At 34.5% G+C, this 15,218-nt stretch overlaps 1 protein-coding gene across 2 annotated transcripts; it reads left to right on the plus strand.

The window, feature by feature from the left end:
* Nucleotides 1-4,978: 4,978 nt before the first annotated feature.
* On the plus strand, nt 4,979-12,476 carry LOC149773612 (uncharacterized). 2 transcript variants are annotated; one of them, XM_089946328.1, is made up of 6 exons: nt 4,979-5,074; nt 6,373-6,450; nt 8,942-9,056; nt 9,447-9,587; nt 10,807-10,892; nt 12,281-12,476. In XM_089946328.1, exons 2-5 carry the CDS (start codon nt 6,378-6,380, stop codon nt 10,841-10,843), a joined length of 366 nt encoding a protein of 121 aa, XP_089802454.1. In that variant the 5' UTR covers nt 4,979-5,074; nt 6,373-6,377; the 3' UTR covers nt 10,844-10,892; nt 12,281-12,476. The 2 variants fall into 2 exon arrangements, with proteins under 2 accessions (XP_089802454.1, XP_089802453.1); XM_089946327.1 differs by lacking the exon at nt 10,807-10,892.
* The last annotated feature ends 2,742 nt before the right edge of the window (nt 12,477-15,218 follow it).

Below are 15,218 nucleotides of genomic sequence, written 5' to 3' on the forward strand. Positions count from 1 at the left end.
CAAGCCAGCTATTTTATATACTGAGTCACCATGTGCTGTTTTTAATTGAACTTTATTTTTACATAAATTCTATCTCTATTTTAATTGAATTTTATTTTATAAATATTCGATCTCTGTTTTTTGTCGAACGTTCTAGACTGGTTTTGCAAAGTTTACGTGATCTTCAAACTGTACTGTATATTTAGCCGTATGTAAAGTTGTATATTTATCCAGGTGATTTTTGTTGTTGTTGTGGGGCTTAACGCCATTTTTCAGCATACGATAGGCTATACATGGCGGCCAGTATTAATGGTGGAGGAAGAACCTGGGAAGAACCACCGACCCACGAGAAGCTACTGGCAAGCTTTCTCACATACCCACATTGGCTGAATCTAAGACTCGAACCGGCGCAGACAGAGGTGAGATGGCAGTGATCCGTAACGGAGAGCGCTTTAGACCACTCGGCCACTGGGGGCCCCTTTTATCCAGGTGAAATAAGTAATCTATCCCTGCTACGTACTGCACTGAATTTAACAAGTTTCTATCAAGAATGATATTGCCTGTTTCAATCTAGTTATAACTAAATGTAATCAGTAAATCGTAATCTCTTCGTAAATATTGCACGATATATTTTTATGTTTGAAATTGACAAGTCAATATTTTTAATGTTACTTTGTAATACTATTAATTGTAGAGATTCTAAACAAAGAGTGTTCAAGTTTGATTAAATTACATAGAATTTGGCAACTGCAATTGTTTGTCTGATATTGTGATTAATTTAGATGTTTACGGTGTACAGTTTATGTGATATACAATCTTTAGGAGTATTAAAACATTTATTTATCGCATGGAACAAAGCTATTCTTTCCTGAATACTTTACTGTGCTAATAAGGAATTACTAATGTTTGCTCTGTTTGCACACAGAGTGAAATGCGGCGAATTAACTTTATTTTGGGAGAAGCAATTATTTTCTTTTTGCAACAACAACAAAAAATAGCAAGAATTTAAAACGCCTCCTTTTCTCACAATTTGTTTGTAAGGTCTTCAAAATTGTGTTTTATAGCAACCATGAATTTTAAGCAAGAGGTACCCCATTAATAAAAGTTTTGGAATAAACAGTATCCGCCATTTAAATTTTTACAGCTGTATAATTAAAACTTGCGGTGAAAAGACAGGTAGGATTTCAACTAAAATAATAACATGCCTATGAAATATAATTGATTATACGAGCGTGTTTAAAAACATCTGCTGCACATACGCCATGAGCATTTTCTATTGAAACTATTGAATACAGTCTTCAAATGAATCATGATACCCTCAATGATCCGTGTCCACTGAGTGTTTCCAAGCGTTTTCTTTGCTTAAATTTATTACAGTAAAAACATTAGCATTCCAAACAAGATTTCAAAAAAGGCTGAAATGTCTTAATATTATGAATTCCTCAAGAAATAAGAAAAGGGTAACGGAGAGAAATTGTCATTTTTAAAATTATTTATAGAACGTCGAGTTGGTTATAGACTACACTGCGGCAACTGGAAATAGTAATGCCTCGTATCCAAGTAGTAGGTCCTTTACTGAAGTTTTGTCTTATTTCGAAGAAAACTGCCATTTTATTCCGAAAAATATGCTTCAGTGTCTTCTCCCATGTGCATAAATATCATCCAAATAGGTGTTTGATTAAAAGGCGTCCAGTTAAACTAATAATAGCAAAATCTTACAACAATAGTAACTGTTGTACATATGTTTCATTGAATCGGTACGTCGGTAGTTTCCGTTAGTAAGTAAAGTACGGAAATCTAGTAGTCTTTTTTACGATTTAAATGATTTTCGTGTTTTCATTGTTCATGATAAAATAACCCAACAAATTATCTGGCTTTGTACAAAATGGCTGTATCTGTCAAATATTAACGGGGAATATTACAATATAATTGTATTACATACCCATTTAATATTACATGGCTGATCTGTCGTAGGATAGATATTCAATATGTGACTCCGTATTGCAAACCTAAAACATTCCGTATCACATATACAGCCTGAAACTATGTTTACAACTTGAAATATTAAATAATAGTCCACTTATAAAATATACTGAATGATATATGCTGTACTTTTTAAATCATTCAAAAATACCAACACACATTTGTAATTTTAAAAAAAAAGCAGTCATATTTGGTCAAAATGGACACTTTTGTTTCGTGGATAATGGAAGATTACTGTAAGGAGAGACATACAGTTTATGTGTATTTACGGTGTGTTGGCCGAGAAATAAGAGTTAGTTGAGGTGGACAACAATATCTTGGATAAAATGTGTGACAATGAGCTCTCCTATGAAGCTGCTGTGTACAGCAGACATGAGAGAGAGAGAGAGAGAGAGAGAGAACAAACAAGTTTTTTTATGGTGAAATCTTGTATTGAAATTGTTATATATTCAGGCAAAGTATGAAAGACTCAGCGAGCCATGTCCACATTCATGGCATGGTTAGAAATGTCCCACATTTGAAGAAAATTTTACCCCAAATTTAGTTCCTGATGGCCTTGACGTTCCTACGACATATCCGTCTCTTTCTTTCCTCCATTTGCAATTCGAAATATTCAATAATAGTCCTTTTATAAATTGTCGGGAGAGTTTTAAACTATAAAAAAATGTTCACACGCGCTTGTAATTTTAATATTGGGCTCTTTTGCTGCTGGGGATAATGGTTACAATACAGCTAAAGACAGATAATTAAATGGCAGTAACTACGGCCACAAAAAGCTGAATTCTGGGCGCAACGCATTTAAACAAAAAGATTTAAGAAATCGGAAAAGGAAAATAAAACCTTTGAACCCTGCACACCGTTCCCATCTGTAGTACTAATGATACAGAGACATTTCACAATGTAAATCGTTTAAAAAAAACCAAACCACCCAAACATCATTTCAGCTTCAGAGTTTCAAAACTTGTGCCTACGGATTTTTTTTTTTTTATTTTTAAGAAGCACGTTCAAGTCTAGAACTTTCACTTTGTCTAATAATATTACTGTGGTATCGAATTTGGTTCATAAATGGTAAGATAAAACTGAGAAACATTCGCACAATAGAGATTGACTTATAACATAGAGCAGCCGCTGTTTAGTATATGACGCAAAAAGAGAAGAATTACATCTTGTTAAACTATTGTTGTTGATACTTTTTCATTACTAAGACACATGCTGGAATTCGTAGGTTTGTTTATCTTTTAGATTCTTGCTACTGTTCAAGTAGAAAATAAAGAGAAGAAATCAGAAAAATATTGTTTAGAATTTTGTTTTTACAAAAATATCTAAATTATTCTCAAGAATATAGTTTTCATTTGTTAGAAAGAGATTATAGCTTCGTTTAATTTAAAATAAATGCTTCAATTATCATCTTTAAATTCAATGTATCAATAACTTTTGTAATGAAAATATAAAAATAAAGGGTTTTAATGCAATGTAAATTAATGAGCATTCTGAATAATATTGAATGTATTTGATTGCTATTATGTTTTTCAATTTGCCATGATATTTGTATGGAAGTAGGTAGCAACATGGTTTTCTTTTGAGCTGAAATATTTTCTTTTCTTTTTCATTATAAAATTAATATTATTTTTTTCCAAATAAAATCTGACATAATATGGTGTTACTTCGCTATAAATCATAGCAAAATAATTTTCCAACTATTGACAGACAGAAAAAAGACAATAAAGGAAGTGTTACGCCCCTGCCCCCAGAATATTGATGTGATGGTCTCTAACATAATTGGGGGTATACTGTGGTACGTATCGCGCGGCACGTTCAGAAATACCGCGGTATACCGCGATATAAAATTATCTTGTGGTACCCAGCTCTGTCAGCATGTATATACCTAAAACTCAATGAAGGTTCATTGCAATTAAATTTCTCGCAGATGTTTTCATGGATGCCTTAGTAGAAATCAGTAATGCGATCATTTGGCATCGTTTATATTCCATGTCCGACTCCCTTGTCAGATAAGGGTGAATTATCTACCCAATGTCATTTGCTTCTTTTCTCGTTTCATTTACCTCAAAGACCACCTCTCGCCAACATCTGAACCCCCAAGAGTAGATCGCTTCTATCAATATAACATGTCCTAAGAGGAGATCACCTTTCGCCAACATTTGAAGCAGACCACCTATCGTCAATATCTGAGTGCCACCAATATCTTGAGCCCGCAAGAAAATATCCCCTCTGGCAACACCTAAAGCTCTCAAGAGTCGACATCTGAGCCTCGTGGAGTACATTTTAAACTTAATACAGCCTAATGTTTCAATAGACTTAATATCTTTTGAAGTAATAACTTAAAAATCTATACATTTGAGATAAGTATTTTAAGTTGACATAACATGTTATGCGTTCAGGTCATTTTTACGAGTATTGTTAGATACGGGCGTTCAGGTCAGTTTTACTGGCATTGCAAGATATGGGCGTTCAGGACTGTTTTACGGGCATTGTTAGATACGGGCGTTCAGGTCAGTTTTAAGGGCATTGTTAGATACGGCGTTCAGGTCAGTTTTACGGGCATTGTTAGATACGAACTCATGCAAATCGTGCGAATCCGCATTGGTAAGTCCGACGCCAAACCTTAAAATTAACGCCCCTGCGACCTATTTTTGCATTTCAGTGACTTTGGTTAAGTTTCACGCTTAGGTCATCCTCTGTAGCATTGTCTGGCTGCAAAGAAATGTAACTTTGCACTACCGCGTGATATTCCACGAAGACATTTCTAATTTTTCTTAACATTCTCAACAACTACAATTTTTCTTAACATTCTCACAGCTACAATATTACTTGCTAAAATGCTTCATGTAATATTAATTTTTAGAAAGTCCTTCATTTTGATCGGAATGACATGATTCATATTAAAAGCGTGAAGTTTCAGGAGCCATAAGTAATGTTCAATTTTTCGATTTGTGACCAAAAATATGAACAATACCATAAATCATAATTTTCCCACAGGCGAATAAACGAAAGCAATGAGCAGATGTTACAAGTTTCCTATAAATTACCTCTTATTTGGGGATCAGACAATATTTCTACGCTTTTAGAAAGTTTTCAACACTCATTTCGAAGCGTAAGTATTGCATTACGTTTCTTCACTTTTTTCTATCTTTTCCTCAATTTTAAAACAGGTTCAACGAGTTTGAATCAGTGAACATATTTATGCAGATAGCAACGCTAGCACAGACTTTTGGCGTGCACAGGCTGAATATTATAACAATAGTCAATGTTCTTGTTTTTGTAAATACATTTCCTTCTAAAAATGATAAGCCCATAAGTTGACTATAAAGGACAGAAAGATTGTTAAATATACTTTCTTACATTGATAATTCATTTAAATATTCTGTCTGGAATGTAATTTAGAGAAGTGAAAACCGCGTTGTGCCACGATGTCAGTGTACAGCAAACGCTTTTCTTTTTTTTCTTAGTACTGTGATAACGTCTGCCATGTTCTGGAGGATACCGTGCTCTGTTGCTTTTGGAGTTATTGGACTCAGATCACAATTATTTTCTTATATAGTCTCTACATTTGTTGATCAGTACTGAATGTGGCACTTTGTTCAAATTATAATAAATCATATGTTACTCTAAAATACATTCAAAGATGAACTAAAGGTGCAGTTATTGTAATAGGCTATCCGGCATTTTCTTTTACTGGCTGGACTGTAAACAAAGCAACATGCAATGGAACACAGATTAAACTTTCAGAAAAGCATCACTGCCTCTTTACTCACTGTTCACTTCGCCAAAATACACACAGACATTCACACTATAATGCTCAAATTCTAAATAATAAACAATTAACTTTAAATCAATACCAAGAACGCTTAAATCTAACTCTTGTATTACCTCTTGTATTACCACCAAAACGTGAGAGGAAAAGCTTCACTTAAAATAGACTCGGACTACATTAGTGGGTACTGATCCGGAAGTAATAACTGTGACCCAAGTCTAGGACGAAATGGCATGCCGTGTTGCTTGTCAGGAACTGCAGTACCAGTATTTTACTCTTGGTGCTGCATCTAAAAATGTATTAATATAACATCCTCAAACCATATAAAGGCAGATTATTTTAAGTGATCTTTAATTGTTTTATACCGTTCTTTAGTCCTTTGACCCAAACAGTATGCACACGATTTACGGTTCTCATAATAAAACTTTCCGGTACCCAGAAAGTATTGGCCAGACGTTGTAATGACCGGGGTTTAACATTACGAACGCTTTGTTCATCAGAGGACTATCTAAATGCATTTTGTTATCGTTAACGGCGGGTTCAAATCATATATCACTATGCATCCAGTTTGCCCTCTCTGTTATGTGCATTAATTTGAATATCTGCGTTAAATGTTCGCGTGCTTGCTTTTTATTTAGATACAATGACTATAAAGATTCCTTGGATGAAATTATTGGAGTGTACGATGATTTTGACTGCATTTCTACCATGGGCAGGTAAGAACTCTTTTCTTGTCAACTCCATGCAAAACATTTATATCAACATTCTTGTAACACCGTATGATCAATCGTCCAATGTAAAACAACTGAGCCGATTTTGTTACGAAAATGCTCTCCTCTGCCCAGCTGCACATTTTACCAGATACTGGGTGGTTTTGGAATCAGTACTTGAATGTAAATGGAAGAGTCATATGGAAATCTAGATGGAAGACCATTTCAATCGGTTGCTGTTATTGGACCATATAAGTTATATATGCGGTTGATTTCATATTCATTTCAACCGATTATATATAATTGAATATTACCTAACTCGTTACTGATTCAAGCATTTGTGTTTTCTAATATAAATAATATATTTACAGAATGACATATGTACAACTTCAATGTCATTTGCTCTTTAAAATCCACTTATGTCTGATCCATAAATTCAACATTGGTGATATTTTGGTGTCAACTCTTTTTTTAATATGCTTTCAATAGACATGTTACCAAAACAATTAAGTCTCTTCTTCAAAGTTTTATATGTCTTTACTGCCTGTGCTGTTAGCGTTTTTTTTTTTTTTGGGGGGGGGGTTAGAAGAGAATACAACACAGCTAATATAGTTATAATAAGATACCATGTTTAGATTTCTTCCACATTTATCGTCAGCTTCCAGACTTTGCAGTATTCTTTAGTTCACCTAGAAATTTGTGCAAAGGCAACCAAGCATAAAATAGTGCAGATAACTTAGCAAATTATAATGTTGCACCGTTATTTTAGTTAGAAACGTACATCATTAAACCATTTAGAAAATTTTTTTAAAGTAACATGGTGATATAACGCAGCCTTGCCTTATCCCAGTTCTTATCTCATTGCTATTTTGGCACAAGCTTTGATATTTGAATAAATGGCTTTCAGTTTTGCATTTTACTGCTAATATTTTCATGTATGATAAGACATGGTCCTATAAATGATTTTTCATAATCAAGAGCTACCGCTTTAATTCATATAAACTATCCATATCATAATGCTTAGAGTAAATCATTTTATCGGCAGTGGAATATCCATTTCTAAAATCAGCTTGCTCTTCACATAAAAGATCTTTTTCTTAGACCCAGTTAGCTAGTCTTTCAATTCAGAATTGTGGTAAATATTTTGCTGAGAACTTGTAAAAAGCTAATCCCTGTATAATTTTCATATTCCTCTTTTTGATAATATATGCGATAAAATCCGGTGTCCAATACTTTGGTATGTATCTGATATCAAATAATGTATTGCAGATAGACATTAAAATTGGTACCGTAATATTTCTAGTTGCCTTCAAAAGAACCAGTCGAAGGTGGTCATTTCTACTTGACTTTCCCGACTTTAAACTTTTTAAAGCATATTGCACTGCTTCAGTAATTTCACAGAGAATATTAGTTGTTATATTTAATATGGAATTTTGGATCCATATACTAAATAATACTAAACACTACTGGTACTATCTGATTTATTCTTCCAATAACCTTGGTAACTTGACACTATAAAATGACCCAAAAGCGTTTCAAACCCTTCTCTGAAAGTGCTTTCTAAACTTGCCTTTTCTCTTGTTCTTTATAGGTTGCGTTTGTGTCTGGTTATGTTTCTGTACAGATTTCTATGGTGCCTATATAAGCCAAGTTCTCTGTTATATTATTCTTTTCTAAGTTTCCAAGTGCATCACACATGTCATATTTTGTTGCTTTACAGTGTGCAACATATCAACGAAGTAGTAATAAAGCAGAATTCCTAGCTCAAATTATTAAAAGTGACCGATCATATTTTCCCACAACAAAGCTTTAACCTACATTTGACACTGAGATGTTGGGTTAATAAATTTAAGAATCTACTGTTTTCGAAAAGAATGAGAGAAAATTGGTGACGCGAATTTCATTTTCGTTATATTTAAGCAAAGATGAATGGATATTTTTCTACAGGAATAAATGGAGAGTTAAATTCAATGGACAGAATACGATTCTATAATGCTATCAGATTTAAGTTCACAGTTATTGATTGTTTAAACTCTGTGCATATTGTTCTTTTAAAATGGATGTTCAGAATCGGTACCTTTCCTGTAATTATAAATAAAAGTAGGTTTAAAAACCTCCCCTATATTGAAAGAACGTGCCCTTTATGTGCAGATTTAGAAAATGAATTGAACCTTACTGTTATGTCTCATTTGTCTTTTTTTTTTGTTGAGAGAAACGCCTAGCTACCTTCGTACGTTCACTCTAATGCAAACCACATCACGTTTAATAACTTTATGAAGAGAATCAATAATAATATTAATATCCTGCATAATTTTGCTGTTTATCCCTCAACAGTTTATGTAAATTTGAGTCACGATATCAATAACTGAATTATTATGTTTCGTGGTTGTACCGTGTGTTTTCCTACATGTGTGTAATCTGGGCAGGTGGTCTATGTTACAGGAAGAATAAAGATTGTTATTGTTATTATTATTATTATTATTATTATTATTTTCAGAACAAAAGGTCCCAAAAGACATCTATCAAAACGGATGTTATTGTCCTACAGTTTATGATCCCGTTTGCGGCTATGATGCACGAACATACAGTTCATTATGCCAGCTTAAGTGCACGTAAGCTCTGCAAAAAGACTGCTTTACTGTATCTGTTCATCAACAAAAATCGCGATTTCTTAGAACATCAACAATAAAACCGAATGACTACAACTTAGCCTAGATTAACACACACACACACACACACGTGTGTGTGTGTGTGTGTGTGTGTGTGTGTGTGTGTGTGTAAGGTGAGAAATATGTGTATTAAATTATTAAAATATGTTTCATTTCATTTGGTGTTAGTACGCGAAGTATAAACTACAGTGATTTTAGTGCTATGTTTTCTGGCATGCATGTAATTCTTATGGTAATCATTGTTTAATATATTTATGCTGTAGAGAGTCATGAAGGATATTATAATTCAAATCGTTTAAAGATATCAAATTATTTTCTTTACAATTGTTGCAGGCGCTACAAAATGCACTCTATGGGAAGTTGTCCCAGGCAAGTCGAAGAATGTAGTCTTCAGAACTGTCTATTTCTGCCGAAACAAAATGTTTGCGGTGTTGATGGAAGGACGTATGCAAACGAATGTGCGATTAAATGCTTGTAAGTGTAATATTCATATGCACATTACACGCGTTACTATTCGTACTGCTTAGTGTACCATCTGCATGTTGTCTATAAAAGGCATCGGGAAAGGTAATGCATACTTGAAATAAACTGAAAACCGATACAACTCTTTCAAAAGGTTTAGAATTTTTGTATAAGATAATGGGAATGATATGTGAATGAAGTATACAGGTTCAGTAATGGGAATGGTTATGTAAAGTATACATGTTTAGTAATGGGAATGATTATGTGAATGAAGTATACAGATTTAGTAATTAGAATGACTATGTGAATGAAGTATACAGGTTTAGTATATTTGTATAAGATAATGGGAATGATTATGTGAATGAATTATACAGGTTTAGTAATTGGAATGACTATGTGAATGAAGTATACAGGTTTAGTATAGTTGTTCAATCCCCCGAGAAATAAGAGTAGGCAAATACGGAGAATGTACCTAAATGGGGATAAACGGAAGCAAATGACCTGTCTCGACATCTTTCGAGACGAGCATTTGGATCACTTCGGATTTTTCTGCATTACCTTTATATCACAGTCGATATAACATTTGGTGGGACGACTGCTCCAGTGGACTAGTAGTTAGAGCGTCCGCCTCAAGTGCGAGAGGTAGCGGGTTCGAACCCAGGCTGAGTCATAACAAAACAGCTACCTCGCTAGGCAATCAGCATTAAGAGGTTAGTGTTGATCAGTCTGGTGTCAGGATAATGTGACTGGGTGGGACATCATACTACACGTCTGCGGCATGATGACCCAGTGCTAGACATCACTATGAACTGCCACACTGCAGTCCTCGTAGCGATATGACTGAAAAATTGTTTTAAAAAAATGTTAAAGCTACGTTAAAAATCAAAATTACACACACACAATCGGTGGCAATGTTAGTTACAATCAGAGGTGCACAGACAAAAATAAAATGTCACCTGCGATAAATAGCTGCGTTTAGACTCCTTGATGACCCAAATCTTTGTAAGAAAGACATAAGTTAAAGTAACATTATAATAGTAACGAACATTAAAATATTAAGGTCCTATTCGTCTTATTTGAAGGAAGTTTTGCTTGTAATTTTACTATTATCAGTGTTTGATATGATGATTTAGCGCATTCAAGACAATAAAGTTATGGCTATTTGTCTGAGCTGTTTGTTTTTTGCTGTTTTTTGTTTTTTTCTTCTTGTGAGGAACTTTGATTTCTTCAGACGCTTGGACCTATTCTGGCGATTAGCTGATACTTAAATTTGCAGCAAAACGCCCGAAGTATTCCACATACTCGTGACGCGATATGGTGAGATTGATGATGCCTTGTTGCATACTTTTAATTTCAAATCGACTAGGCATCTCAGACACTTCTGCTTATAAAGATTCTTAATAAAACTGTTATTTTCTAATCGATGTAATGATAGCAATGTCGTTCAGTTCTTAAGTAAATCAAATATCTGAAAAAATCTTATTAAGAATGAAGAATTATAGTATTCACAGCTCTTTATTTTATAAGAAGCATCACTGTATCAGTATACTCACTCCTGCTTTGCTGAATGTCATTAATACATCAGCATACCCACTCCTGCTTCACTGAATGTAATCATTATTGTATCAGAACACCCACTCCTACTTCGCTGAATGTAATAATTATTTTTTCAGGATACCCACTCCTGCCTCACTAAATGTCATCATTATTGTATCAGCATACCCACTCCTGCCTCACTAAATATCATCATTATTGTATCAGCGTACTCACTCCTGCTTCATTAAATGTCATCATTATTGCACCGACATACCCACTCCTGCTTCATTAAATGTCATCATTATTGTATCAGCATACCCACTCCTGCTTCATTAAATGTCATCCTTATTGTATCAGCATACTCACTCCTGCTTCATTAAATGTCATCCTTATTGTATTAGCATACTCACTCCTGCTTCATTAAATGTCATCATTATTGTATCAGCATACTCACTCCTGCTTCATTAAATGTCATCATTATTGTATCAGCATACCCACTCCTGCTTCATTAAATGTCATCATTATTGTATCGGCATACCCACTCCTGCTTCATTAAATGTCATCATTATTGTATCAGCATACCCACTCCTGCTTCATTAAATGTCATCATTATTGTATCAGCATACTCACTCCTGCTTCATTAAATGTCATCATTATTGTATCAGCATACCCACTCCTGATTCATTAAATGTCATCATTATTGTATCGGCATACCCACTCCTGCTTCATTAAATGTCATCATTATTGTATCAGCATACCCACTCCTGCTTCATTAAATGTCATCCTTATTGTATTAGCATACTCACTCCTGCTTCATTAAATGTCATCATTATTGTATCGGCATACCCACTCCTGCTTCATTAAATGTCATCATTATTGTATCAGCATACCCACTCCTGCTTCATTAAATGTCATCATTATTGTATCAACATACTCACTCCTGCTTCATTAAATGTCATCATTATTGTATCAGCATACCCACTCCAACCTCACTGAATATCATATAATTTTTAGTTGTAAAAAAATACAAAAATAAACAGTTTATATTTTGTAATGCCTGCTTCACATTGCATAACATTATGTTTTAATAAATTAAAGATCAAACATGCATTTCATTGCATTAAATAAGGAGGAAAGCTTGTTCTATAATTCGCTTATTCTTGTTTCAGCGGGATTGACATCAGCATGGCGAACAATTGTGATTAGTTTCAGATTCTACGATTCTACATTATAATCTGTCTTCATCCAATATGTTCCACAGAAACCAGTCTGTAAAATGATTAAAATTAGAAACAAGCTTAGCTGCTTTTTAATAAAATACATTGTTACCAAGAATAGAAAGTAAAATAAAGAATACAACGCATAGTTTCTCTTCTTTTGTTATATTAGTCCTGTTTGTTCTTTTTCTTCACAAAGACTCATAAATCATGTAACGCTCTATTTACACACATCTGTTATCTTATATAGACATTTGTGTACCTTTTACTACAAGGTAACGGATCTATGCATGATATTATTTTAGCATGTATTTCGTTGTTTTGAATTATGCGTTATTTTCTTGAAATATGACAGATAAATGAGTTTTGTTTATAAACGTAAAGCTGTGATTAATTTCATGTAAAAAGTTTAATAAGAAATTATTCGACTGCGAATTGAAATGCCAGCGAATAATTCTAGAATTGTGCTAAGTAAAAGAGTTTGGCGTTGAAGGCCTCTAAGATGACACGCAATTGGAGAGAACAAAATCAATTCCAAGGAGAACAGAAACAACTTTGTACATGTCCACATATATATATATATATATATATATATATATATATATATATATATATATATATATATATATATATATATATATATATATATATATATATATATATATATATATATGTATATATATATATGTATATATATATATACACACACACACACACACACATACATACATACATACATACATACATACATGCAAGAGAGAGAGAGAGACTGAAATAGCTCATACCAACGGAAACATCTCATGCAGAATTCTAACAACTCTACAAACCAAAACATGTGAATGAAGCGAAAAGTGTATTCCCTAAGAGTAAAAGAGATGACACTATTCAGCCTGGCGGAAGACAGCAACGTCGACAGTGTCTTGAACATAAAGTTGTTTTTTTTATAATGCAGCTTCTGTTCGGAGAAAAGCAATCAATAGAACTAAAAGTGAACAGTTGATGGTTCTTTTACATAAGATACAAAGGAACATTTACTAAAAGAGCTATATAGTTTCTATCGGTAGATCCTTCAGTGACGATGTTCCAGTCCCGGAAGCAGTTCAACAACAGGAAATCACATACCCTGACAGCATGAGATCAACACGTGAAAAGCCATATAACCTAAGAAGAAAATCGACATCTCGCGTAGGTTTGGGATGTTCGTTAAATACAACAGACTCTTGGAAGTGGAACGGTATTCCCAGACACTACGGGGACAATGATGGCATTCGCATGGCCCTGATTTCATTCATTTAATAAATGTCTTCTTTGATATGGCAATACTGACTTTGAAGAACAGGTCCCTGATATGAAATGTACCTTGCATGCTACTGCCATAATAGAGGTGTCGTCCTGAAGACGAGGTATATAAGCTATAGCTGACTGGCCCAGCTTTAAGACGCTTGATGAAGGAACTGACGAGCATAATTACTGCACTCTTGGATTTCCCAAAGCTACCTTATTCAGTCTGACAGAAGACAAACAAACACTATGAGATGTATCCTATCTCCAGATGTTTATTGGCTTATGTGACCAACCCTGGTTAGATCTCATAAGACAGTAAGAGAAGTACGTGTGATGGGGTAGGACGATGTAGTTCCTGATGGATAGGCTGATGATGTCCATGGAAACATCCCAACATGGTCTGCACAAAATTCATTCTTAAGTGATCAGCTACCTACCACATGAGGCGGCACATCATCACTCATTTCTACACCAGCTCATGAGTGGCAGGCAATACTGGTCGTGTTCAGTCCTAAGACATCAATGCAAAAGTAGTGGGCCCTATTCGAAAGACTGTAATCTCTCTTAACATGGGACTCGACAAGCCTGCAAAACAGCTGCAGATAGTTCACAAAATATTGATGATATGGTACTCCTCAGCGGGTGGTAGCAAGCCCGCTGAAGTGAAGGTGGCACTTGTGGATGCAACTGCAGAAGTCCAGCTATTTCCAAAGCCAATCTGCATAAAGAACTGCAGGCAACTAGATGATCACTTCACCAACCGATACAGCAACACGAATAAAGCAATATGTGACCAGTACAAAATCAGCCAGTAATATCCACCAAATAAAGATGGCACTATATAGTGTTGCGTTCTACATGGGTTAGATTTTTAAAGAAAATAATTTTCCATGTTGTCTTCACTGATTTTTACTGGCTATTTAATAAAGACCTTATATATCTTAGGTATTGTTAAGATAACGTTTTAATTCACTTTATTTTCGTGCATGATTGATGCGTGTAATTTGGGTTAAAGAGTATTCAGCTTGACCTTACTTCAGAGGTGTACTTACAAAAAGGGCTAGTTTCTCTTAGTCATTTTCGCTTCCTTGACTTCAGAGGTAAATTGTAAAACTAGGAGCCAATAATTTGTATTACTTTTTATGTATTTTATGACTCATTTGCTGCACTTTCAGAAACTGGTATTGTCTAGTCTGGCAAAACTCCTTTTCCTAATTTAATAACTGCGAAAGACAGTGTGATTTTGTTAATTCAAGCCAAATGCATCAACACAAAAGTTTTGGGGCCCGATCGCAAGACTGTCATATCTCTTAGGATGGGGTTCTAAAAGCCTGCAAAGTAGTTGCAGACAGTATGTAAGACATGGATGACGTGTTACTCCGCTTACTCCGGTAGTAGCAAGCCCGCTGACGTGAAGGTGGCACTTGTCGATGCAGTTGCAGAGGTCCAGTCATTTGCAAAGTCAGCAAGCTTAAAAGCTGCAAGCCCAATACAGCAATGTGGATGAAGTAAAATGTGACCTCATATGTGACCTCTACGATGTGCCTATGTAAGTCAGACGGTATTATCCTGTCACATAAAGGATAAAACAAATATAGCTATGGTA

This window comes from Sinohyriopsis cumingii, unplaced genomic scaffold (genome assembly GCF_028554795.1).
Source record: "Sinohyriopsis cumingii isolate HCF-2022 unplaced genomic scaffold, ASM2855479v2 utg000624l, whole genome shotgun sequence".
NCBI lineage: Eukaryota > Metazoa > Mollusca > Bivalvia > Unionida > Unionidae > Sinohyriopsis > Sinohyriopsis cumingii.